Genomic DNA, 21,165 nt, shown 5'->3' with positions numbered 1-21,165 from the left:
CAACCCCAGGTCTGTTTTTGATGAGGTAACAACATTATAACATTGCCTAACACTCACAAGAGTCAATTTTGCATAATATACAACCTTTAATTAATGAAATATTTGTAGAATGTTACGATGCCACCTTAAAGCAGTTGTATTAATGGATGTTACACAATTGAATTATGTTCTAAAATGTTTTTAAAAAGTTTTATGTGACCACATTATTGAATCAAATGTTATATGGGAAGCTTGGGTTAACCACAAAGCTGTTCCTGCCCTATAAGCATATTTTTACACATATTTACAGCACAGTACAGTAATATAGTGTTGTAGTACTCGAGACCGGCCTCGAGACTTTTTTTTGCGGTCTTGGTCTCGTCTTGGACTCAACCGAGCTTGGACTGTCTTTGTCTTTAAGGCACTTGGACTCAGTCTTGTCTTGGTCTTGAAGTCTGACACTCGACGAGTGAAAATAGATTTATAAAAACATTGATATATGTACCAAAATAACTGTAAAATACAAATAAATGTAGAAAAATTACAAAGATGGCCTCGATTTGGTCTCGCTGGACCGTGGTCTCAGTCTTGTCTCAGTCTCGGCCTTTAAAAGTCTTGGTCTTGTTTTGTCTCGGTCTTGACTACAACACTACAGTATTACATTACAGTATTTATTTATATATATATTATCTGTTTTTATTACCATAAATATTTGATATATATTTGTGAATCTGACCTGACTTTATGAACACCAGCAAGAAGAAGAAAGCGCTCTTTGTAAAATGGAGCATGTCCCAGTTTGTCAGGCCTGTTTCACACATGCACTGTCAGCTCTGTAATTATAATGTGTGTGATCAGATCTTCAAGCAGGAATCTGCACAGGCTGCATTCCTCTATCTTCTCTTATTATTTGTATTCTCATGTTTATCTAAGCAGGTCGGATGTTGGGAGATATTGTAAAACCACTTTTAGAAACATTCATATCAGAATGTTCTGCCAGAAGCTTTGACCTGGTCTTTGTTAGTTAAAAACTGAATGCAACTGTTTCTGTCCTGAACCGAAACTGCAATGTCAATGAAAAATACACTAGTATAATTTTTAAAACCACTTCTCTTTGTATAGTAATATTTTCTGCAGTCAAAATATTTGATCCCTCCTTTATAAAATCTACTATATATTTAAAAATACATATTTTGACTATATCTGTAGAAGAGGGTAACAAAAAACATATAGGTTTGTATTGTTTTCTTCTTTTAAACATTGTTTTTGCAACTCTTTAATGGTATGATCACAAAAAAGACAAAACAATGAATTACAATTTTTCTAACAAGTATTGTGATGATTAAAATGTAGGTTTCTGTTCAGATTGCACATTGAAAACCACTCGAGGAGCATCAACATTTGAGAGACTGAGATATGAAATGATAAAGTAATACAAGACTCACATCCGTTTGCAGAGATCTAAACTACAGATACAACAGTTTATGTCCATGAAAAGACTAGACATTATGCTATATGTGATCTATGCATCTAAAGAACTGCAGCCTTTGATTATTCTTTTATTATTTTCAGTTCATATTCAGTCTTCTCTCAAATATTGATGCTCCTGGAGTGGTTTAAAATGTGCTATCTGAACAGAATCTGAACAGAAATCTGCAAATCATCGCAATACTGTAATTGTAAATGTAATTGTAATTCATTTTTTTGTCTTTTTTTCATGATGATATTCATTAAAAAGAGTTGCAAAAACAGCGTATATCAGGACAGGACATTAAGCTAGATGCCTATACAACTAAATAATGCAGCTTTTGATGATTGCATCTACTCAGGTAGCAACTTTGATTAGATGAGAAGACAAAACGGTGGTACTTACTCCTCATTGTGTTTCTGTTTCCCGCCCACAGTCTCCAGGGAAAGAGCCGTGCCAGACCAGTCAGACGAGCCTGGAGGGGGAGCACTCCACAGCCTCCGCCAGTCCCACCACGCCCTCCCCCACCACGCCCCTCCCCACCCCCGCGCCCACCCCGGCCCCAAGGAAGGGCACGGGCGAGTCCGGCGCCCCGTCAGAGGATGGGGTCCCGGTCCCCATGCCGCGGATCAACGCACCCCACAAAGAGCCGGCGGAGGAGAGGGGCGGGGCTGAGGTTCTGTCCAACGGGGGTCTGCCTGGAGATGTTCTAATGGAGTCTGAGAAGTGTGAAAGCGAAGGGTCCACGAAAACGTCAAATTCAGATTCAGGGATTGAGGATGGGAAGAGCACGCCCACGTCTGAAGATAAGGTGAGAGAGATGATTTTAGGGTTTGTATCTATGACTTTCAGCTTTATAGAATATTTTGTATAAGATTGCTTTTTTCGTTTTGTTTTGTTTTGTTTTTTCACAATGTTTTTTATTCATTTTCAATGAAGAGATTTATAATTATACAGTAAATAGTGCAGCATATATGCAACAAATATACACATACATAGAAAATATGTAACATTTTAAGAAATCATAATAAAAATGTAAAAATACAAAATCAAAACATGTAAAAGAAATAAGCAAATTGTTGCACTTTAATTACACAATTATTGTTGCCTGAGAAAGTTAATTTGGGGTGTCAATATCTCTTCAAATTCTTGTCCTTTTCTTCTAATGTAGTACGGTATTGTTAATTGCTCTGGCAACTATACAAATACTTTGATCACTCAAAGTATGGATATTTTCTAAATCAGGGGTTCCCAAACTTTTTGATTCATACATTTATTAGCTTTATTTGGTTAAAAAAAAAAAAAAAAAAAGAATCAAAGAAAATCATGTGTACACACATTAGCTACTGGATTTACAGTGTTAAACCAAGGATTAAGACAAGGATTAAACCATGGATTAAACCAAGAATACGCTGCTCAAAGCTAACACATGTGTGAACTCACCCTTATGTACCAATTAGTTCTGTTTTTGGGGGACAGGCAGGGGTCAGCAGATACTTTATGAATGGAGCTTGTAAAATATGTTGGTAAATTAATAATTTAGTACTGAACAATAACAGTTAGTAGATCAGGACAAAAGTTTCTGTTCAAAACCACCATAGCAAGCATGAATTTGAATTTACATGTTTGTATTGTTGAAAAATCACATTTTGAACCCTACGTTATAACCTGGAGCAGTGGGAGGAGATAGGGGGTGGGTGAAAACGCTTGTGTCTTGAATGCAGGATTATACAGAGGCGGCAGTACCGTATTTTTTGGACTATAAGGTACACTTAAAATCCTTCATTTTTTTCAAAAATCAGTGTGCGCCTTTTAATCCAGTGCACCTTATGTATTAACTCTGGTTCTGTTTACTGACCTTGAACTGATTTTATGTGGTACATGGGGCTCAAAAATCTGTCATGGTTGTGTTTTAGTTTGATTTTTGGTAAACTAAGAAGCCGCAACGCTTGATGGATTGTTGGAGCATTACGGCTACTGTAGTCAGAAGCCTTGTGGAGTAAAGGGTGAAATATAGCTCTTTGTCAGCATTTATAACATCAAGGAAATTCTACAGAGAATATATGTCCATTCATTCAGATCTGCAAACTTATAATCTCTGAAAAGTTTCACATGAACCATCTCCAACGCAATAGAAGCACAGAACAGACTCAGCATCAGCAGAACATCCTCTGTCACAGAAAGAACACTCATATTCCACTGAGTCGTGTCCTTTAGTCCGACAGAAGCTGAACTGCATCAGCGGACAAGAAGCGAGCTGTTTTTTCAGCACTTATAGTTTATGCAGATTATGTGGTTTTAAATTTAATTTCTGTAAAATGTAAACAAATGTGCGCAAAGCTGCATTAAACACATTATTACTCAGTGTATATTTGAGTCCTCCTTGTAGGAAATAAAAAAAACTAACTTGAATTATCCACCCACATTCACATTCATAACACACATTCACCAAGACAGGGAGGCAACGGCGGAGAATTACGACATGATCTGCCAATGGATCGTGGACGCCTGGACTAAGGGATCAGTCCAGGTGTCCGTTTGTTTCACTTAATGCTCCTTACAATCCGGTGCACCTTATAGTTTGAAAAATAAGGGAGGTCAGTTGGTAGTGCGTAAATGTCAGTAATTGAGCGGTCAGATCAGATAGCGGTGCGACTCCAATGATTCCAGCTCCCACAGATGAATGCTGTTGTTGTGTCTTTGGGCAAGACACTTAACCCACCTTGCCCCCAGTGTCTGTATGTTTGTGTGAATGGGTGAGTGCTTCCTTGATGTCCTTTGAGCGCCTTGAAAGTGAAAAAGCGCTGTATAAAAATGTGACCACTTGCCATTTACCATCGATTAAACCTGAATCAATTGAAATAAAACTGAGAAGGTTTATGATGATGGAGCACCCAGTAAAATATATGATTTTACAGCTATATATGTCCTCTAAAAAGATAAATTCCCTTTACTGATCTGTTTTGGTTTGAAGGTTGTCGTGGAGACGCCAGAGAGCGAGCAGCCCCCCTCTCTACCCCAGGGCGAAGTGTCCGAGGAGCAGGTCAACCTCATCATCGACTCCCCCGGACCGGGCCGGACCAAGACCCAGGAGAAGAGGGACCCCCCGGTGTCCAACGGTTCTCTCCCGTCTGCCACCCCTCCCCCCTCCCCGGCTCAGGCCTCCATCCCCAGGACCAGCTCCACAAAATCCACCCCGGAGAGGAGGTCTGTCCGGAGTACTTCAGAGCCGGCGTCCCCTTACATCAACGGGGGCTTCAACAACTCCAGGGTCTCGTATCCTGGGAGTATAGTGTCCGAAAGCATGGACATGTCGATCAACAACAACATGATCATATCCAGGGTGAGTCCAAGTTATACTTAAAAACGTGAAAACCATAATTACTTTATTTAAATTTTAAGCTGTTATTTCTCACTTTTTAAAAACATATTCTGAGTGTTTTTTATTCACCACAAAGAGTTTATGAGCACTTTTCACATTTTGTTGTTGTTTTATCATGGACTGTATAAAGAAATGGAATAAGGGAATGCGACATCTCCCATAGCGTTTGTCCAGTCAAATGAAGCTCATCGAGGCTCGCAGTTATGGTGTTACAAAATAGCAAAATAAAAAACCTCAGGATCATGTAGAGAAGGTTAATATGAACATTTTAAGACCAGAAATAAGGACTCTGACAGCAGTAGTTACAGTACAAAGTGAATTGGAGCCAGAGTCGATTGAGTATTTGGAACACAGTGACTAGCAGGTTAGCTATGTCCACTGATACATACTGTACAGTCTATGTGTTTTATTACGGAACAGACAAATAAAGTTCCATTCTATTCTTTCAGAGGTCACAACATTAGCATGCTAAAAATGTACCCAGACTACTTCCTGGTTTGTGGACCTGGCTGTCTCATTTTGACCCCAACCTGTTTTGACCATACACCTGTACTGGCGCAGAACACATTTTACTTTTATTACATGAACACATACAGCTGCTTTAAAGGTTGTATAGAGGATTTTTTTAAGGAAAGAGAAATCCAGCGTGACACCACCTTCCTCCTCCACAGGTCCCTCTAGAAATAATTTAGAGACCGACACCTCAGTTTTTAGAGCCTTCGTCTGCTTCAGTCGCGCAGTCACTGAAAGGAATCTCCAAGAATCACCTCAGTTTGTCTTAGCTCCTTTTCCCCTTCTCTTCTTCTTTCAGCGACCTCAAAAACGGACTTTCTTTTGCGGCGAACCGGTCGTGGATTCTCGTCCGACATTGCAACAAACTTTATGCGAACTGCGAGAGAGCCACAATTAGAAAAAGCCTCTAAGAACTGCTGCATAGTTACCTTAGAAACGTAGGGAGTTTGATTGACAACCTAACAGCCAATAGAAAATGAGGCAGCCTCGTTTTCTATTGGCTGATGTTTATCTGGCCTCAACACGTCCACAGTTGATAGATTTTCTTTCTTTCTTTTTTTTGGTCATCATAATTACAAAGCTGCTGCGTCTCTGTAATGGTATTTTAAACTTTCATTGACAATTTGAAACAAACAAAAAAATCCTCCATACAACCTTTAAGTATTTAAATAGTTCTTGTGTTGTGTTTGATCATAGCCCTGATAACGATTATTCAAATTTCAAATAATCGAACCTGTTCCTGCTTGTTTCCAGAGAAATGTTGTTCCTTTGACTATAATCATAGCCTGGATATATAAATGGATATAGTTAACCTTCTAGCTGCCATGTTCCAAATAGGAAATGAGCTGGGGTAATTCTCTTTTGAATTTAAAAAAAATTAAATAAAAGAAAAAACGCACAGTTCTGACCAATCAGAGCTCAGAGCGGGCCTACGCTAACTCTTACAAAGCTGACTTTTAGGCACTTTGACGATTTAAAAAATGTTAAAGTTCATATTGTAAAAATACAGAAGAATCCCAAAATCTAACCTTTATGGAAGCTGTCGAGGCCCTGTCAGCCAAACATGGGCCGTTTGATTTCACAAAAAGGGCAGTACCTGGAGCTTCTTATCCAGTTCTTATAATAGATCCATGCACAAAACACATCTATCTCCATGGACATTGGGTGGATGTTCTTAAGTATGGTTTTAAATGTCTTTTTCCGAAATTATACAGCTGACTTTCCACCTCCAGAAAGTTACATAATCGCACTTTTTTGATGCCAGTAAACATTTCTATAAATTCTTGACCTCTTTGTTGACCTCACACTTCCCTTTTTGCGTGTCCTACAGTTTGATATTTTTGTTGTGTGGAGACGCCTGGGCAGTTTGTCATGGCACTTCCCCTTCTCTGGACCCCTCCTCGGAAAAAAACACTCTTAATTCCTGGGCAGCGTAGGAACTGAAAGTGCATTGTGTTGTGTTTGGAGCGTGTGGGAGTGGACCGTCCAAAACAGAGCTGTGACTGTGTCCCATTAGAAGAGTCTATTCACTTTGGGTGGATCCACACAAGAGATACTGACTGCTTATTGATTTCAGGCTGCCAATTTCACGGTCATAAAAAGGCCATTTCATATTTATTATTTAGTGCCTGAGGACACGGTAGCTTTATGAGAGACGATATCGAATTTCCAACATAACAAGTCCTATTTCTTTTAACAATATTTCCTCGGCAAAAAGTCCATACACTCAATAGATTTGTTGACATGATACTGGAATTAAGTAATCCCACTCCCAGGAAAGGAATGAGAGCAGTACTAGTTGATGTCGTTGCAGGAGCAGTAGTAGTAGTAGCACTAGCAGTAGGTTTTTGTAGTAATATTAGTAGCAGTAATAGTAGTGTAGAAGGGTTTTGCAGTATTAGTAGTATAAGTATCTGTAATAGTAGTAGTAGTAGTTGTAGTAGTTGTTGTAGTAGTAGTAGTTGCAGTTTTAGTTGTAGTAGTTGTTGTAGTAGTAGTTGTAGTAGTAGTGGTTGTGGTTGTTGCAGTTGTAGTTGATGCAGTAGCAGTAATAGTAGTTGTAGTAATAGTAGTTATAGTAGTAGTTGATGCAGTAGTATTAGTAATACTAGTTGTAGTTGTAGTTGTAGTTGATGCAGTAGTAGTTGATGCAGTAGTATTAGTAATACTAGTTGTAGTTGTTGTAGTTGATGCAGTAGTAGTAGTAATAGTAGTTGTAGTTCTTGTAGTTGTAGTTGATGTAGTAGTTGATGCAGTAGTAGTAGTACTAGTAGTTGTAGTAGTTGTAGTTGATGCAGTAGTAGTAGTAGTTGTAGTTGTTGGAGTTGTAGTTGATGCTCTAGTAGTAATATTAGTTGTAGTAATAGTAGTCATAGTAGCTGTAGTTGGTGCAGTAGTAGTATTGGTAGTTGTAGTAGTTGTAGTAGTTGTAGTAGTTGTAGTATTAATTGTAGTTGTAGTAGTAGTAATAGTAGTTGTAGTAGTAGTAATAGTAGTTGTAGTTGTTGCAGTTGTAGTTGATGCTGTAGTAGTAATATTAGTTGTAGTAATAGTAGTTATAGTAGCTGTAGCTGATGCAGTAGTAGTTGTAGTATTAGTAGTAATAGTAGTTGTAGTAGTAATAGTAATACGAGTTGTAGTTATAGCAGTTCTAGTTGATGCAGTAGTCGTAGTCTTAATAGCAATAATAGTTTTAGTAGTAATAGTAGTTGTAGCAGTTGCAGTTGTAGCTGTAGTTGATGCAGTAGTAGCAGTAGTAGTAGTAGCAGTTATTGTCATCACAGTAGTTAAAGTACCAATAGTCGTACATTTCAGTGTCTCCTTTCCTTGTCCCGAGTGAAAAACAGTGTTCTGGTGGTGGTGGTTCATGTTTGGAAGGACAGAGTGAGGTCACAAGGGCAAATATGCAGCAAATATGCAGCAGCAGCAGCAGCAGCAGCAGCGTCTCGAGCCTGTGTCCCTGTGTGTGGGCACCGGCAGCTCTGTGTCCATCATGCTGTTGTGTGCCTCTATTGTCTTGTGTTGACCTGCGGAGGTTTATGGAGACAGTGTCATGGAAATGCTGTTATTATGAAGGGAGAGAATTTTCCAGAACACTTTCTTCTACAGGAAACTCACCTAGAACAATGCACTGGTCTTATTGACAATGTACTTTTACCATGGGTTTATATACAGCTATTCAGTGTAAAGGAAGTAGACATGATGAATGAATCTGAATGAAGAGTGTCCACATACTGTATATACCACACCAGAAGGGGCTACTACTGCTACTACTACTGCTACTCATACTGCGACTGATACTCCGGATATTACTGATATTACTGATATTGATGTTAGTGATCTTCTACTGCTACTACTGCTACGACCTACTATTACTACTTCTACTACTATATCTGCTACTGCTGCTGCTACTACTGCTTTTAGTACTACTGCTACTACTACTGCGACTACTACTGCGACTGATACTACGGATATTACTGATATTAGTGATCTTCTACTGCTACTACTGCTGGTATGTCTACTACTGATGCTATTACTACTACTGCTGCTACCTACTATTACTGCTTCTACTACTATATCTGCTACTGCTGCTGCTACTACTGATATTACTGCTACTGCTACTGCTTTTACTACTACTGCTACTACTACTGCGACTACTACTGCGACTGATACTACGGATATTACTGATATTAGTGATCTTCTACTGCTACTACTGCTGGTATGTCTACTACTGATGCTATTACTACTACTGCTGCTACCTACTATTACTGCTTCTACTACTATATCTGCTACTGCTGCTGCTACTACTGATATTACTGCTACTGCTACTGCTTTTACTACTACTACTACTACTACTACTGCTACTACTACTGCTACTGCTATAACTGCTACTAGTACCAGTACTACTACTACTGCTGCTACTGCTACTACTACTACTGCTATTAGTACGACTACTACTGTCTGTTACTGCTGCTGCTGATATTGCTGATACTACTACTACTGCTGCTGCTGCTGCTGCTACTCCTGCTACTACTGATATTACTTAAACTACTACTCCTATTACTACTGCTGCTATGTCTGGTACTGCTTTTGCTTCTACTGCTACTACTGCTACTACTGCTACTACTGCTACTACTGCTACTACTGCTACTACTGATACTACTGATACTACTGATACTACTGATACTACTACATTCATGCATACATACACACACACACTAATGGGGACAGCAGTGTAAAAGTGGGATTAAAGGCCAGTTTAAACAGACCGGGACTAGAACAGGAACAGGATCAAACAAGTGCACATCAGGACTATACTAGGCTCACCAGTTGTAAACACATAATTAATATACCAGAACAGAATTTGGCTAAAACTATATTTCTGCCGTACACCTTAATGATGCTGAATTTTTATACAGGAAAATATTTTTACAGATGAATCAGGCCTGACTCATAACTTCCTGTTCTGCGGCAACAGAGAGACAAGATTCACATCAAGAGCAGCTACAGTTACAAACCACTACAATGCACACACGCACACACACACACACACACACACACACACACACACACACACCGTTAACAGTCTGTTCCGCCCTGATGTAGACTTGGTTTGATCTTATCCTGGTCTAGTCTACGTTTGGTTCCGGGTTTAGTCCACTTTACCCCCAGCACGATCTAGTTTTGAAAAAGTTTAACAAACTGGACTAAAATTTAAATACTTAACCTAGTAGTACTGAATTTGGATTAAATGTGTACCAAACGATGACTACAACTGGACTACAACCAAACTACAATCAAACTACAATGGGACTACAACTGGGATAAAATGGGACTACAACTGAACTACAACGGGACTTCAAATAGACTGCAACGGGACTTCAAATAGACTACAACGGGACTTCAAATAGACTGCAACGGGACTTCAAATAGACTACAACGGGACTTCAAATAGACTACAACGGGACTTCAAATAGACTGCAACGGGACTTCAAATAGACTGCAACGGGACTTCAAATAGACTACAACGGGACTTCAAATAGACTACAACGGGACTACAAATAGACTACAACGGGACTACAAATAGACTACAACGGGACTTCAAATAGACTACAACGGGACTTCAAATAGACTACAACGGGACTTCAAATAGACTGCAACGGGACTTCAAATAGACTACAACGGGACTTCAAATAGACTACAACGGGACTTCAAAAACTAGACTACAACGGGACTTCAAATAGACTACAACGGGACTTCAAATAGACTACAACGGGACTTCAAATAGACTACAACGGGACTACAAATAGACTACAACGGGACTACAAATAGACTTCAATGGGACTACAACTGGGCTACAAAGGAACTACAACGGGACTACAACAGGACTACAACTGAACTATAATGGGACTAAAAATGGGACTACAACGGGATGACAACTAAACTACAATGGGACTATAACTGGACTGCAACAGGACAACAGCGGGACTACAGCGGGACTACAGCGGGACTACAGCGGGACTACAGCGGGACTACAAGCTGGACTACAGCTGGACCACAACTGGACCACAATTGGACTACAACCGAATTAAAACTGAACTACAACCAGACCACAACTGAACTACAACGAGACTTCAATGGGACTACAACGGGACAACAACTGGGCTACAAAGGAACTACAGCTGAACTACAATGGGAATACAACGGGAATACAGCTAGACTAAAAGAGTACATAGCCTGGACTCTATTTCAACACTATGATGATTTTGATACCCAAATACTGAGTTTAGAAGCTCTTTTTTAGACACCATTGTACATTTCAACACATAATAGTACTAGTTTCTTTTTAAAAATATCCAGTTATGTGTTTTTTTTTTGTTTTTTTTTTTAAGAGTATCTGGTATCGATAATTTTCTGATTTTCTTTACTTTTGACAAACCTAAAGCAGCAAGGCCTCAAACTGAAAACACAACACCTTGTGATACAGTAATACAGGAAGTGCTCCACTGTGTTTTTAAACTCCATGAACCTTCACTAGATTCATTTGGATAATTTCAGTCCTGGATTTTTCCATTATTACTAAAGTAAAGAGTAAAGGAGTTCATCGTTTCATGACTAATAATGCAGGATTACTCAAACATGTGTGAATGAAACAAAACACAACTCTGGACATGTTTTTGATGAAGTAGCAAAGTTTTAGCGTGACTTACAGCTCACGTGACTCAATGTTGTGCAATATCGGACATTTAAGTCCAAACCCAGATTTAACAAGGTCTCTAAACAAGATCTAAAAGAGAACTAAACCACATTTACCGCTGCACATATACAGCTGCATTTGAGATTGCACTAGTGTTTAAAATAAAGTACAAATGGCTATAGAAGAACCAGCGTGTAGTGATGAGTTGTAGTGTCAGTGTTCATGAATGGCAGGAAGTGGACTCATTCATTCAGTGTCGTACAAAAATAAACACACAGTCACTGAAAACACCGGTGTTGAGACAAAAAAAAAGAGGTTGTTTGGTCTGGACTTCATCACTGGTGTTTGCTCAGCTGTAGAGACCTTAAAGGAAGCTCCATGTGACGACACTGTAGCCCATCACCTACTTTCCTCTGTCTCCACAAAATAAGGAAGTGACGACTAATGGGTCTCTTCGATCCAAATTCAAATCCACTTTAGTTCTGTCGTGCATTTTTCCAAAGTGATGCGCATATTACAATAACATTAAAAACAACAAAACAAAAGACCTTAAAAAATAATAGAAGGTATAGACGGTCAATGTTGCCAGTCCTAAAACACTAAAAAAAGTAAAGTAAAAGAAAAGAAAACCCATAAAATAGCAATAAATAAATAAAATCAATCAAATAATATAAGAAATGTAATAAAATAAATGAAAAAAACCAAACAAACCAAGGACAGCACAACTCATGCGTTCTTAAAAGCCAGAGAGTTACTTTTTTATTTAGTCAACAATTTATTTTATTGTAATTGTGTGGATTTATTTGACCACATGAGAATTACGTGAGATTACATGGAGTGAGTTTGTGGCAGTTTTTGGAAGTGACTGGGTACTTCATTCTGACTTTTTACCTACAGTGTTGTTTTTGATGCAATAGCTCAGTTGGTAGTGTTTGTCCACTGATCCAGGGTTTAGCGGTTCAAATCCCGCTCTTGAGAGAAACCTCAGCGGTTGAGCGTCAGATCCACTGACACACTTGTTGACGGTCTGAGTCCAGCCCTTGGAAGGTCGGAAAGTGACTACTGTATTTTCCGAGCTATAGGGTACGCTCATAAAAGTCCAACCCCATCAAAAAACGACTGCGCACCCCACAATCCAGAGCGCCCTATACACGAATCCACTCGGGTGTCCCAGCATGACTTCAGTAAACTACAAATTTCGCACCACCTGCAGAACAGCGACCGCACAGCGAGAAACACCCACAGACACACTCATCACTCCACATCGACGAGGAACGGAACAGAGGAACGAACCGAAAAAGCGAGTGCAATGTGCCGCTTCTAGACACAACTGAACAACTGAGTCACTGCGAACACACCGACAATCCAGCGGTCCCAGACAGCACCCTCCCTACACGCCACAACTGAACAAAACCCAGAGTCACCGTGAACGCGCCAAACAAAGTCCGACTGAGCCATCCAACTGTTGTTTCCTTTAAAGTCCGGTGCGGTGTATTTGTGAAAAAAGTTCGAAAGTAGACCATTCTATGACAGTGCGCCTTATAATTCAGAGGGCTTAATAGTGCAGAAAATACGGTATTTGCCAAAGATATTCTTTTTTGTCAACATTACCCTCCCCAATGTAAAGGCATAGCTTTAACAATAGGAATAGGAATACAGATTTATATTGGAAGCCTGCAACACTGTAGTTTAAACCGCAATGCTCTGAATATATGATTGTTAGCTTTTCTTTAAAATATTAACAAAATTATGATTTCAAAGCTTGAATCTGTAATTTGGGCTCTCTTATGGTTTTCAGATTCTAGTAAATTAAAAAGTAAATTACCATCATTTCCAGACTATAAGCCACTACTTTGAACCCTGCGGCCTATACAACGGGGTGCCTAATATATGGACGGATTATTTGTTTCATTCATATAAACGGTCTATGGTTTGGCAACACAGCGGAAATGCGCGCAGCCTGAGTGCAGAAAACGCCTCTGTCTGTGCGGGTAACACATAGAACATAGGTAAATAAGAAGGTGCAGCGTTTGCAAGCAATGTTATCAGCGCACTCAAACAGTTTATCGCCGTGTGATAAAATAAGTTCTGATGCTAAATAAACATTAGTGAGGGGATACGTCTTACCCATTTGTGTAAATGACGAGAAGAAGAAACGTCTCAAACTTCAGTAGCCGAACATCCACTCATACCTGATTGATACAGCAATCCCCGACCCCGGGAGAACCTGAAATCTGCAGAAATCCTCCAAGACACTGACACGATACAGACAGAACAGACTCTTTCTGCAGGAGACATGTGCACTAGAGCACAGGGAGAGACGCACCGAGGAAGATGCTGTTTGATTGTGTTTTGAGCAGTTATTTTTCGCTCATGGAAAACACATGAAGAAATGCAGACGATTTGATGATGGCAGCGATTGATGTGTCTGTAGAAGAAGTAAACAGAGCTGCTGCACGTGAGCTCAGCATCAGTTAGTCGATGGTGAGATTTTGGCGACGGCAGCGTGACGAACTGACTCAACGCAAAAAGACGATAAAAGCTTTCGGAGTCGATAAAAGCAGACGGCCCGAACTTGAAAACGTTCTTGAAGATGTGGACACCTGCAGCTTATATTCAGGTTCATGTACAATTTAAAAATTTAGTTAAAATTTTGTGCAGAAAGAACAAAAATGTGGCTGTTTGCTGCAGGTGTTCTAATCAGTAGGAGCAAGTAGAGGGTGCTCTTGGAAAAAGGATCAAAACTCAAACACAACGGATTCCAGGCACTCCAAAAAAGTAGAAAAAGTTAACACATCGCACGAGGAAAAATGTAGTTAAAAGGCCTCTATTTAAAAGGCCAAAGCCAACATGTTTCGACCTTAACTCAATTAAGCCCTGATGAAGACCAGATAAGGTTGAAACATGTTGGCTTTGGCCATTTAAATAGAGGCCTTTTAACTACATTTTTCCTCGTGCGATGTGTTAACTTTTTCTACTTTTTTGGAGTGCCTGGAATCCGTTGTGTTTTAGTTAAAATTTTGTTGATGCGGCGTATATTCAGGGACGCTTAAAAGTCCAGAAATTACAGTAAAAAATGTTGAACCTTGTCATTTTGATTAGTGACTAGACCCAAGAACTGATTGTATGACAAAGAAAATCTGCATTTCAACAATATTCACTTTAGCTGTATTAAATAATATTGGCCTATAGAATCCTGGAATGTCTTCTCAAACCCAAACAAATAACCCTAACAAATACCAATTCTATCGTTCTTGTTAGACATATCACAATGCATTACTTATTATGTGACTGTGACTATAAATCAGACATCACACTGTTGCACAACCCGCACAGGAAATGCAAGTGTGTTCAAGGGTTACCAATCACTCAACACAACTGTACTTGTCACATATGGGACTTTGACACACAAGCTCTCAGTCCTGTGCTCCAGTCATCAGTCTGTGGTCAATGATTCATGATTCTTTAGTACGTACAATTCTAAACGTTTAACAGTTACATTGTCCATTAACTTATGTAACACGCACTGACTTAAAGGGCGTGTGTTATGTTATTCTCTGGTGTAATGTAGTTTCCTCACCTAAACTTATCTGGAGTTGTGTTTTGTTTCATTCACACATGTTTAACACACAAACCCTGCAGATTTAGACTGAGATCTTCTCTCAAACAGAAACATGTGATGTCCTGTGGTAATACGGGACGTTCTCCACTGTGTTTTTAAACTTTACATATATTCACTAGAATAGTCTGGATGATTTCAAACCTAGAATTGCCCATTTTTAGCTGTTAACCTAAAAACTACCACTACATGACATCACAAGTTGTAATAGAGCATTTTGAGCTTTGGAGATGTAGAGAGACTAATAATAAAGGATTACTCAAACATGTAAATGAAACAAAACACAACTCCAGGTCTGTTTTTGAGGAGGTAACAGCATTGTAACTTGGCTTTAATCTCACAAGAGTCCATTTTTCATAGTCTACGACCTTTAAACCTAAACGAATTTAAATATTTTTTAAGCCATGTTTTAACACATTTCTCAAAAATATTGAGATACGCATTTATGCCTATATCACCCTGGAAACCTTGAATCATGGAAACTGTCTGATCTCGCAGCATTAGGATTTGTTCGCTTGACTGTAGGCAGGTACTTTTTTTTATTTAACCCATTGCTGCTATTTGGGGCGTGGCATATGTAATGCACCAGATCCTGTAGGAAGAAGAATGCCTTTCCCCATGATGAAATTCACCAAACATTCTCTTTGTTCCGGCTTTAAATCCTCGATCTCGGGAATTGTTGCCAACACAGAATGTCTGTCTTCGTCTACATCCATCTCAACCGCTTTGTTTACTGTTGTGCTGTTCCACAAAAGGGACCCAGACAGGCACTTGAGTTTGACGTCATGGCTTCACAGCTCACAGCTGATTGGCCGGTGCACGGTCTACAACTTCTGGGGTATTCTGATTCCTGACCTAGTTGCTGGAGAGAAATGAAATTGAGCAAAGGCACTAGGTGGCACCAGCCTGGCTAATATGACCCATAGCCATAAGATATAAACAGAAATTAATTCACAGCACACTAGTATCAATACTTCAAGTTAGTATTTTGCATTACATTAATGGGCCAAACCAGTATAAATAAAGATCCTATAGTATGTTAAATTCGCTGTTGCAAACTTTTAATCCAAGTTAAAATGTTTCCTCCTCAAAATCATACCTGGAGTTGTGTTTTGTTTCATTCACATTTTTGAGGGATTCTTTATTATTAGTTGGTCTACATCGCCAAAGCTCATGATGCTCTGTTCCAACTTGTGAAGTCATGAAGTGGTAGTTTTCAAGTTAACAGCTACCTTTTACCTTTTGTTCTGTACAGACTGGCAATTCCAGGGCTGAAATCATTCAAATGATTATAATAAAGGTGTATGGCGCTTAAAACTACAGTGGAGCACTTCCTGTATTACCACATGACATCACAAGGTGGAACAGAAAGAATGTTTTTTGTTTGAGAGATAAACTCAGCCTCAATATGCAGGATTTGTGCGTTAAACATGAATGATTGAAACGAAACACAACTCTACGTATGTTTGTGATGAGGACACAACTTTATAACATCGATCAGAAAATACAATATGTGCCCTTCTAAACAAAACAAAAACAGTTTCATAAAAATATTATCTTTATTTGACCTCTGCACACTCTCTGTTCGTAATAATAGGTGAGATTACAATCAGATGTCGTGATTTATTTGTGTTGGTGAATTCTTTTCCTTCTCCCCCATCACGGCCTTTTCTATGTTACAGTAGAACCAGACGGACAGGAAAAAGCACATCCTCCTCTGCCTCCTTCTTCCTCTTCAAACAAAAACCTTGAGGTGTTTTTGTATTCAGACAGAAATATCCTAACAAAATACCATATTCAAATCGACCTGTCCTTGATTCAACCGCACGAGCTCACGATACTCAGACCGGCCTTGTCACCGCAAAACTATGAAATATTTTTCCTTTCGGTTGCTTCTCATGGTAGATTTCAACTCCATGTACTTTCGTTATAAAAAGAATAGACTATACATAGAATTGGGCTTTCAAAAATACATACCCATACTAATTCATGCTAAAAGTTGTATTTAAACACACTTTACACATTTGAATAATTATCAAAAATGGTAAAAAAAATAAACAAATAAATAAATCAATAATAGTCTAATAGAACACTCTATAATTAGATGCAAACAGACATATTTTGATCTCAAGTTGTTTATATAATATATCAGAAATAATAATAAAATTGGGTTCATGCCTGAGCGGAAAAGCTAGCACGTTTAGAATAAGAATCAACACTCGTTTTAAAAAAAATGCAAAATAATAATAAAAATCTAAACAGAAACACATTTTTGACTTTTCCTGATTAGCATAAAAGTGCTGTATCTGATTTTTTTTTTTTCTGTCTTATAAATGTGAAAAACGGCTTGTTTTGCGCAACTTTGGCCTGAGCAGAAAAGCTAATAACAACTAGCATGCTAACACGCACTTCCTAATTACGGGACAGTAAAACACTTTAATTCAATTAAAGTTAAAACATTTAATTAGATGCAAACAGCAGACATATTTTGACCTCTGTTTATATAATATATTAAAAATAATAAAACTGGATACAGGCCAGAGCGGAAAAGCTAACAACTAGTATGCTATCAAAACTAATAATAATCATCATCATCTTAACCGAAACAAGTTTTTGACCTTTGCTGAAAACTCTAAAGGTGCTGTACCTGATTTTTACTGTCTTCAAAACATGAAAAAAACAGAACTAGTTCATTTTTAACACTTTGCAGTGGTCCAAAGTTCTTCCTTACTCACCTTATGAATTCAGTTTCAGAGGCCAGAACGGAAAAACTAACAACTAGTATGCGAACACATACTTCCTGATTGTCTGACATTGAAATGCTTTATAATTAGATGCAGACAGAACGCAGTGGACGTATTTCGACCTCAAGCTGTTTGTAAATATCACGAATATATCTGTACGGAGGCAAAAAATTGCATATGGCTTTAAGATTGTTTTGATCTGTATTAGAACTAGACCACCTGATGATATTGAGGAAACTATTACTTTGTGCTGAAAATTACAATCTATTGTGTGTATATATGTAAAAATAAATGTATTTTATAATGACTGTTGCATGGAACTCAGTATTCAGTATCAATCTTTTTTGGTTTGATAGAAATATAGAAGACTAATAATGACTTTGATTTTAATTTAATGACTTTGAATGATTTTTTTAAATATTTGTCCATAATCCTTCTTAACTGTCAGAATATTTTGCACAATAGTCTGTAGCCCGTGAATTGAAAATATCTTTGTCTTGTTTCTGTGTTTTAGGACTTCTCGAGTAAGACCTTGAAGAGGACCCGGAAGTTTGTGGTCGACGGAGTTGAGGTCAGCGTGACCACGTCCAAAATCATCCGTGATGACGAGAAGAAGGACGAGGAGATGAGGTTTCTGAGGTACGGCTGCCAGTTTAAACAGAAACAAACCAAATATGTCAGTGTTGTGGTTTTGCTCTGTGCAGTGGACTCTGACCAGACACAAGGGGCCAGTCCTCAGGGGGAACACGAAATGAGTTTACAGATAAAAATATACTACTTGTGTTTATATTAGAGGGGGTGGTTTAACTTTGAGTTATTGAGCAGCAGGGTCATTTACACAACAAGACATGAAAATGGTTAATAATACTATAAATGATCAGATTTTACTTTAGTAGTTTACTTGTTGTCAAAATAAGTGACCTTTTCAACATACTGCTCCCACCCCATCTAGTGGATATGGTTGGAAATACACCCTGTTCTTCATTTTCACATCGAATTAATTCTCTCATTACTCATCACCTATTATTACTACATTGTACCTTTTACGAATTCTTTTTGATTTCCTCTACCTGCAATTTCATTTTTAACAATCAGTTGTTCATTTGCAAAAAACATAAGGACTGTTTTAGGGAAACAGAGAAGAGGCTTGTAATTTACTCTTTGTAGAATTTTCAGCAGTGATTTTTAAGTGAGAAAAAAAAGAAAAGAAAACATTCCTACTTGAGAGAATCCACTCATTTGTTTAAAGTAACTGTATGATTTAGATTTTGAATTCCATAAACATGACAAACTGTGTCCCCAGATCAGGCATGTTCAAACCAAATATAGATTTTGCTGATAACAATTGTAATACAGATTTGTATTTCATTATAAATAAAATTATGTTGTATTTGGTGTTTTGGTGGAGAAAGGAGAATTGAGTCTCACACGAGTCTCATTTGAGTTGCCAGTTTCATTGTAAGAGTTGGTTTAAACCTAAAATGTCTCTCTGATCTGAATGGTCACTCCATAAACCCTAGAACCTGCACCAGTCATGAATCAGAGCTAGTGCAGCCTCTGCAGCTGCAGTATTTTGTCCATATACTGACAAGAAAAACATGTATGTGTAGTGTAATCAGTCTGCATATAGAGGTGTACCATTACCAGTACTGGCATCGAATATCGGCACCGATCCACGAAGGTTAGCTGGATGGGATATCGGTTCCAAAATATTAGTTCTGCTGTTATCCTGGTTGGACGTAGAAATTGATGTAATAAAACTATTTACTGGTTGTAATGGTCCAGAAAGTCTCAAAATGTTTGAGCTTTTAATACAAAGTTCTTCTATTGGTAAGAAAGAGCTACATAATACATTTGTTTTTTTGTTTTGTTTTTAGGAAAATAAAGTCTGATATTGAGTAGAAGTATAAAAGTATTATCTCTGTTTTTACAAATGAACTCTTCAAATAAATCCATAAATATGAGATGCATTTATCGTCCTTTAAACCGTGTTGTGCTGTGCAGGCGTCAGGAGCTGCGTGAGCTGCGTCTGCTGCAGAAGGAGGAGCACCGCGCTCAGGCCGGACTCAACACCAAACTGGAGTCTCAGAGGGAGCAGATGCAGAGGAGGTTCGACCAGGAGATGAACGTACGTGTCCTACAGGAAGAACCAGTATACTGTGGTGTTTATTACAAGCACAGAAGAGCATATTAACTTAAACCCCCAAATTATTGTGAGAGAGAATTACAGTTTATCTCTTCAACTAAAAGGTGAACTATGTAACTATTTGGTTTGGGGTTGTAATTTCTCTGCCTGGCATGTTCCACAGTATGACATTAAACGGCTCTACCTTACATTTATTCAATTACAAGTGGTTTCATAGCTCAGAAATATGTAGTATAACAGACATCCTGACTGTGAGCAGATCTGATCTGTAATACCATACCTGCATAGAATTACCATTTGAGAAGACTCTTTGGTCATGTGGTCAACATACATCACTGAAGTGTGCCATTACCCATAGACTGTAGTGAGGAAGTGAGCATGGACGCAAGGGTGCATCATTTGCCCCAATGTCAGGAATTCAACTTGTACTCAATTTTAAAATGTGACAACACCAAATAAAAGACATTCTGTGGAATATTAGAATAATTGAATAATTTTTTAATAATATTGCTTATTCAAGGTCCTTGAAGTCTCTAAGAAATTACACTTTTGCCATATCTCAGAAACTAATGATGACTGAGACATAAAACTGGTACTAAATGATACGCAATGTCCACATTTCTATTCAGCTTCCATTGATACTTTCCACTGATACAGCTTAATTACATTTGACGTTATTAAAGAAAACCTGATTTTTCAGCTCAGATTTAAGGCACTAAACTTCAGAGGCTTGTAGACTTGTAGACATCAACAGAATTTCATGAAATTTCTTGGAGGGAAGTTTACTTTAGCAAGTGTAATTGATAAAAAAAAAAAAAGGTACTAGATACAGACTAATTTTCCACGCTTCTGGCTCCATCAACCCTGGCTCCAATTCAGTTTGTATTGAAAAACCCCTGTTTCCGTAACTGTTACTGTCAAGCTCCTCAATTTGATTTTAAAATGTTCGTATTAACCCGCTCCACATGATGCTGGTGTTTTTATTTCACTATTTCGTCCGTAAATCAATTGCTTGCCCCTCTAACTTCAAGCCGATGAGCTTCATTTGACTGGAACCAAACACTAAATCTGACGTCACACTCCCTTAGTCCACTTCTTTACAGTCTATGGAACTCTTT

General features: G+C 38.4%; 1 protein-coding gene across 2 annotated transcripts in view; it reads left to right on the top strand.

Moving 5' to 3' along the window:
- The window catches only part of stk10 (serine/threonine kinase 10), a 133,002-nt gene that overhangs the window by 101,300 nt on the left and 10,537 nt on the right, over positions 1–21,165 (top strand). For both annotated transcript variants that reach the window (XM_055148898.1, XM_055148899.1), the window contains exons 9-12: positions 1,884–2,258; positions 4,422–4,790; positions 18,416–18,540; positions 19,906–20,029. In XM_055148898.1, coding sequence (XP_055004873.1) covers positions 1,884–2,258; positions 4,422–4,790; positions 18,416–18,540; positions 19,906–20,029 — 993 coding nt within the window. The remainder of the gene's footprint in view (positions 1–1,883; positions 2,259–4,421; positions 4,791–18,415; positions 18,541–19,905; positions 20,030–21,165) is intronic.

This window comes from Boleophthalmus pectinirostris, unplaced genomic scaffold (genome assembly GCF_026225935.1).
Source record: "Boleophthalmus pectinirostris isolate CB_2022bp ecotype Guang Dong unplaced genomic scaffold, ASM2622593v1 HiC_scaffold_12, whole genome shotgun sequence".
In the NCBI taxonomy this organism is placed as follows: domain Eukaryota; kingdom Metazoa; phylum Chordata; class Actinopteri; order Gobiiformes; family Gobiidae; genus Boleophthalmus; species Boleophthalmus pectinirostris.
The sequence above is the reverse complement of the archived record's forward strand: the minus strand, read 5'-3'. Positions and strand labels throughout refer to the sequence as shown.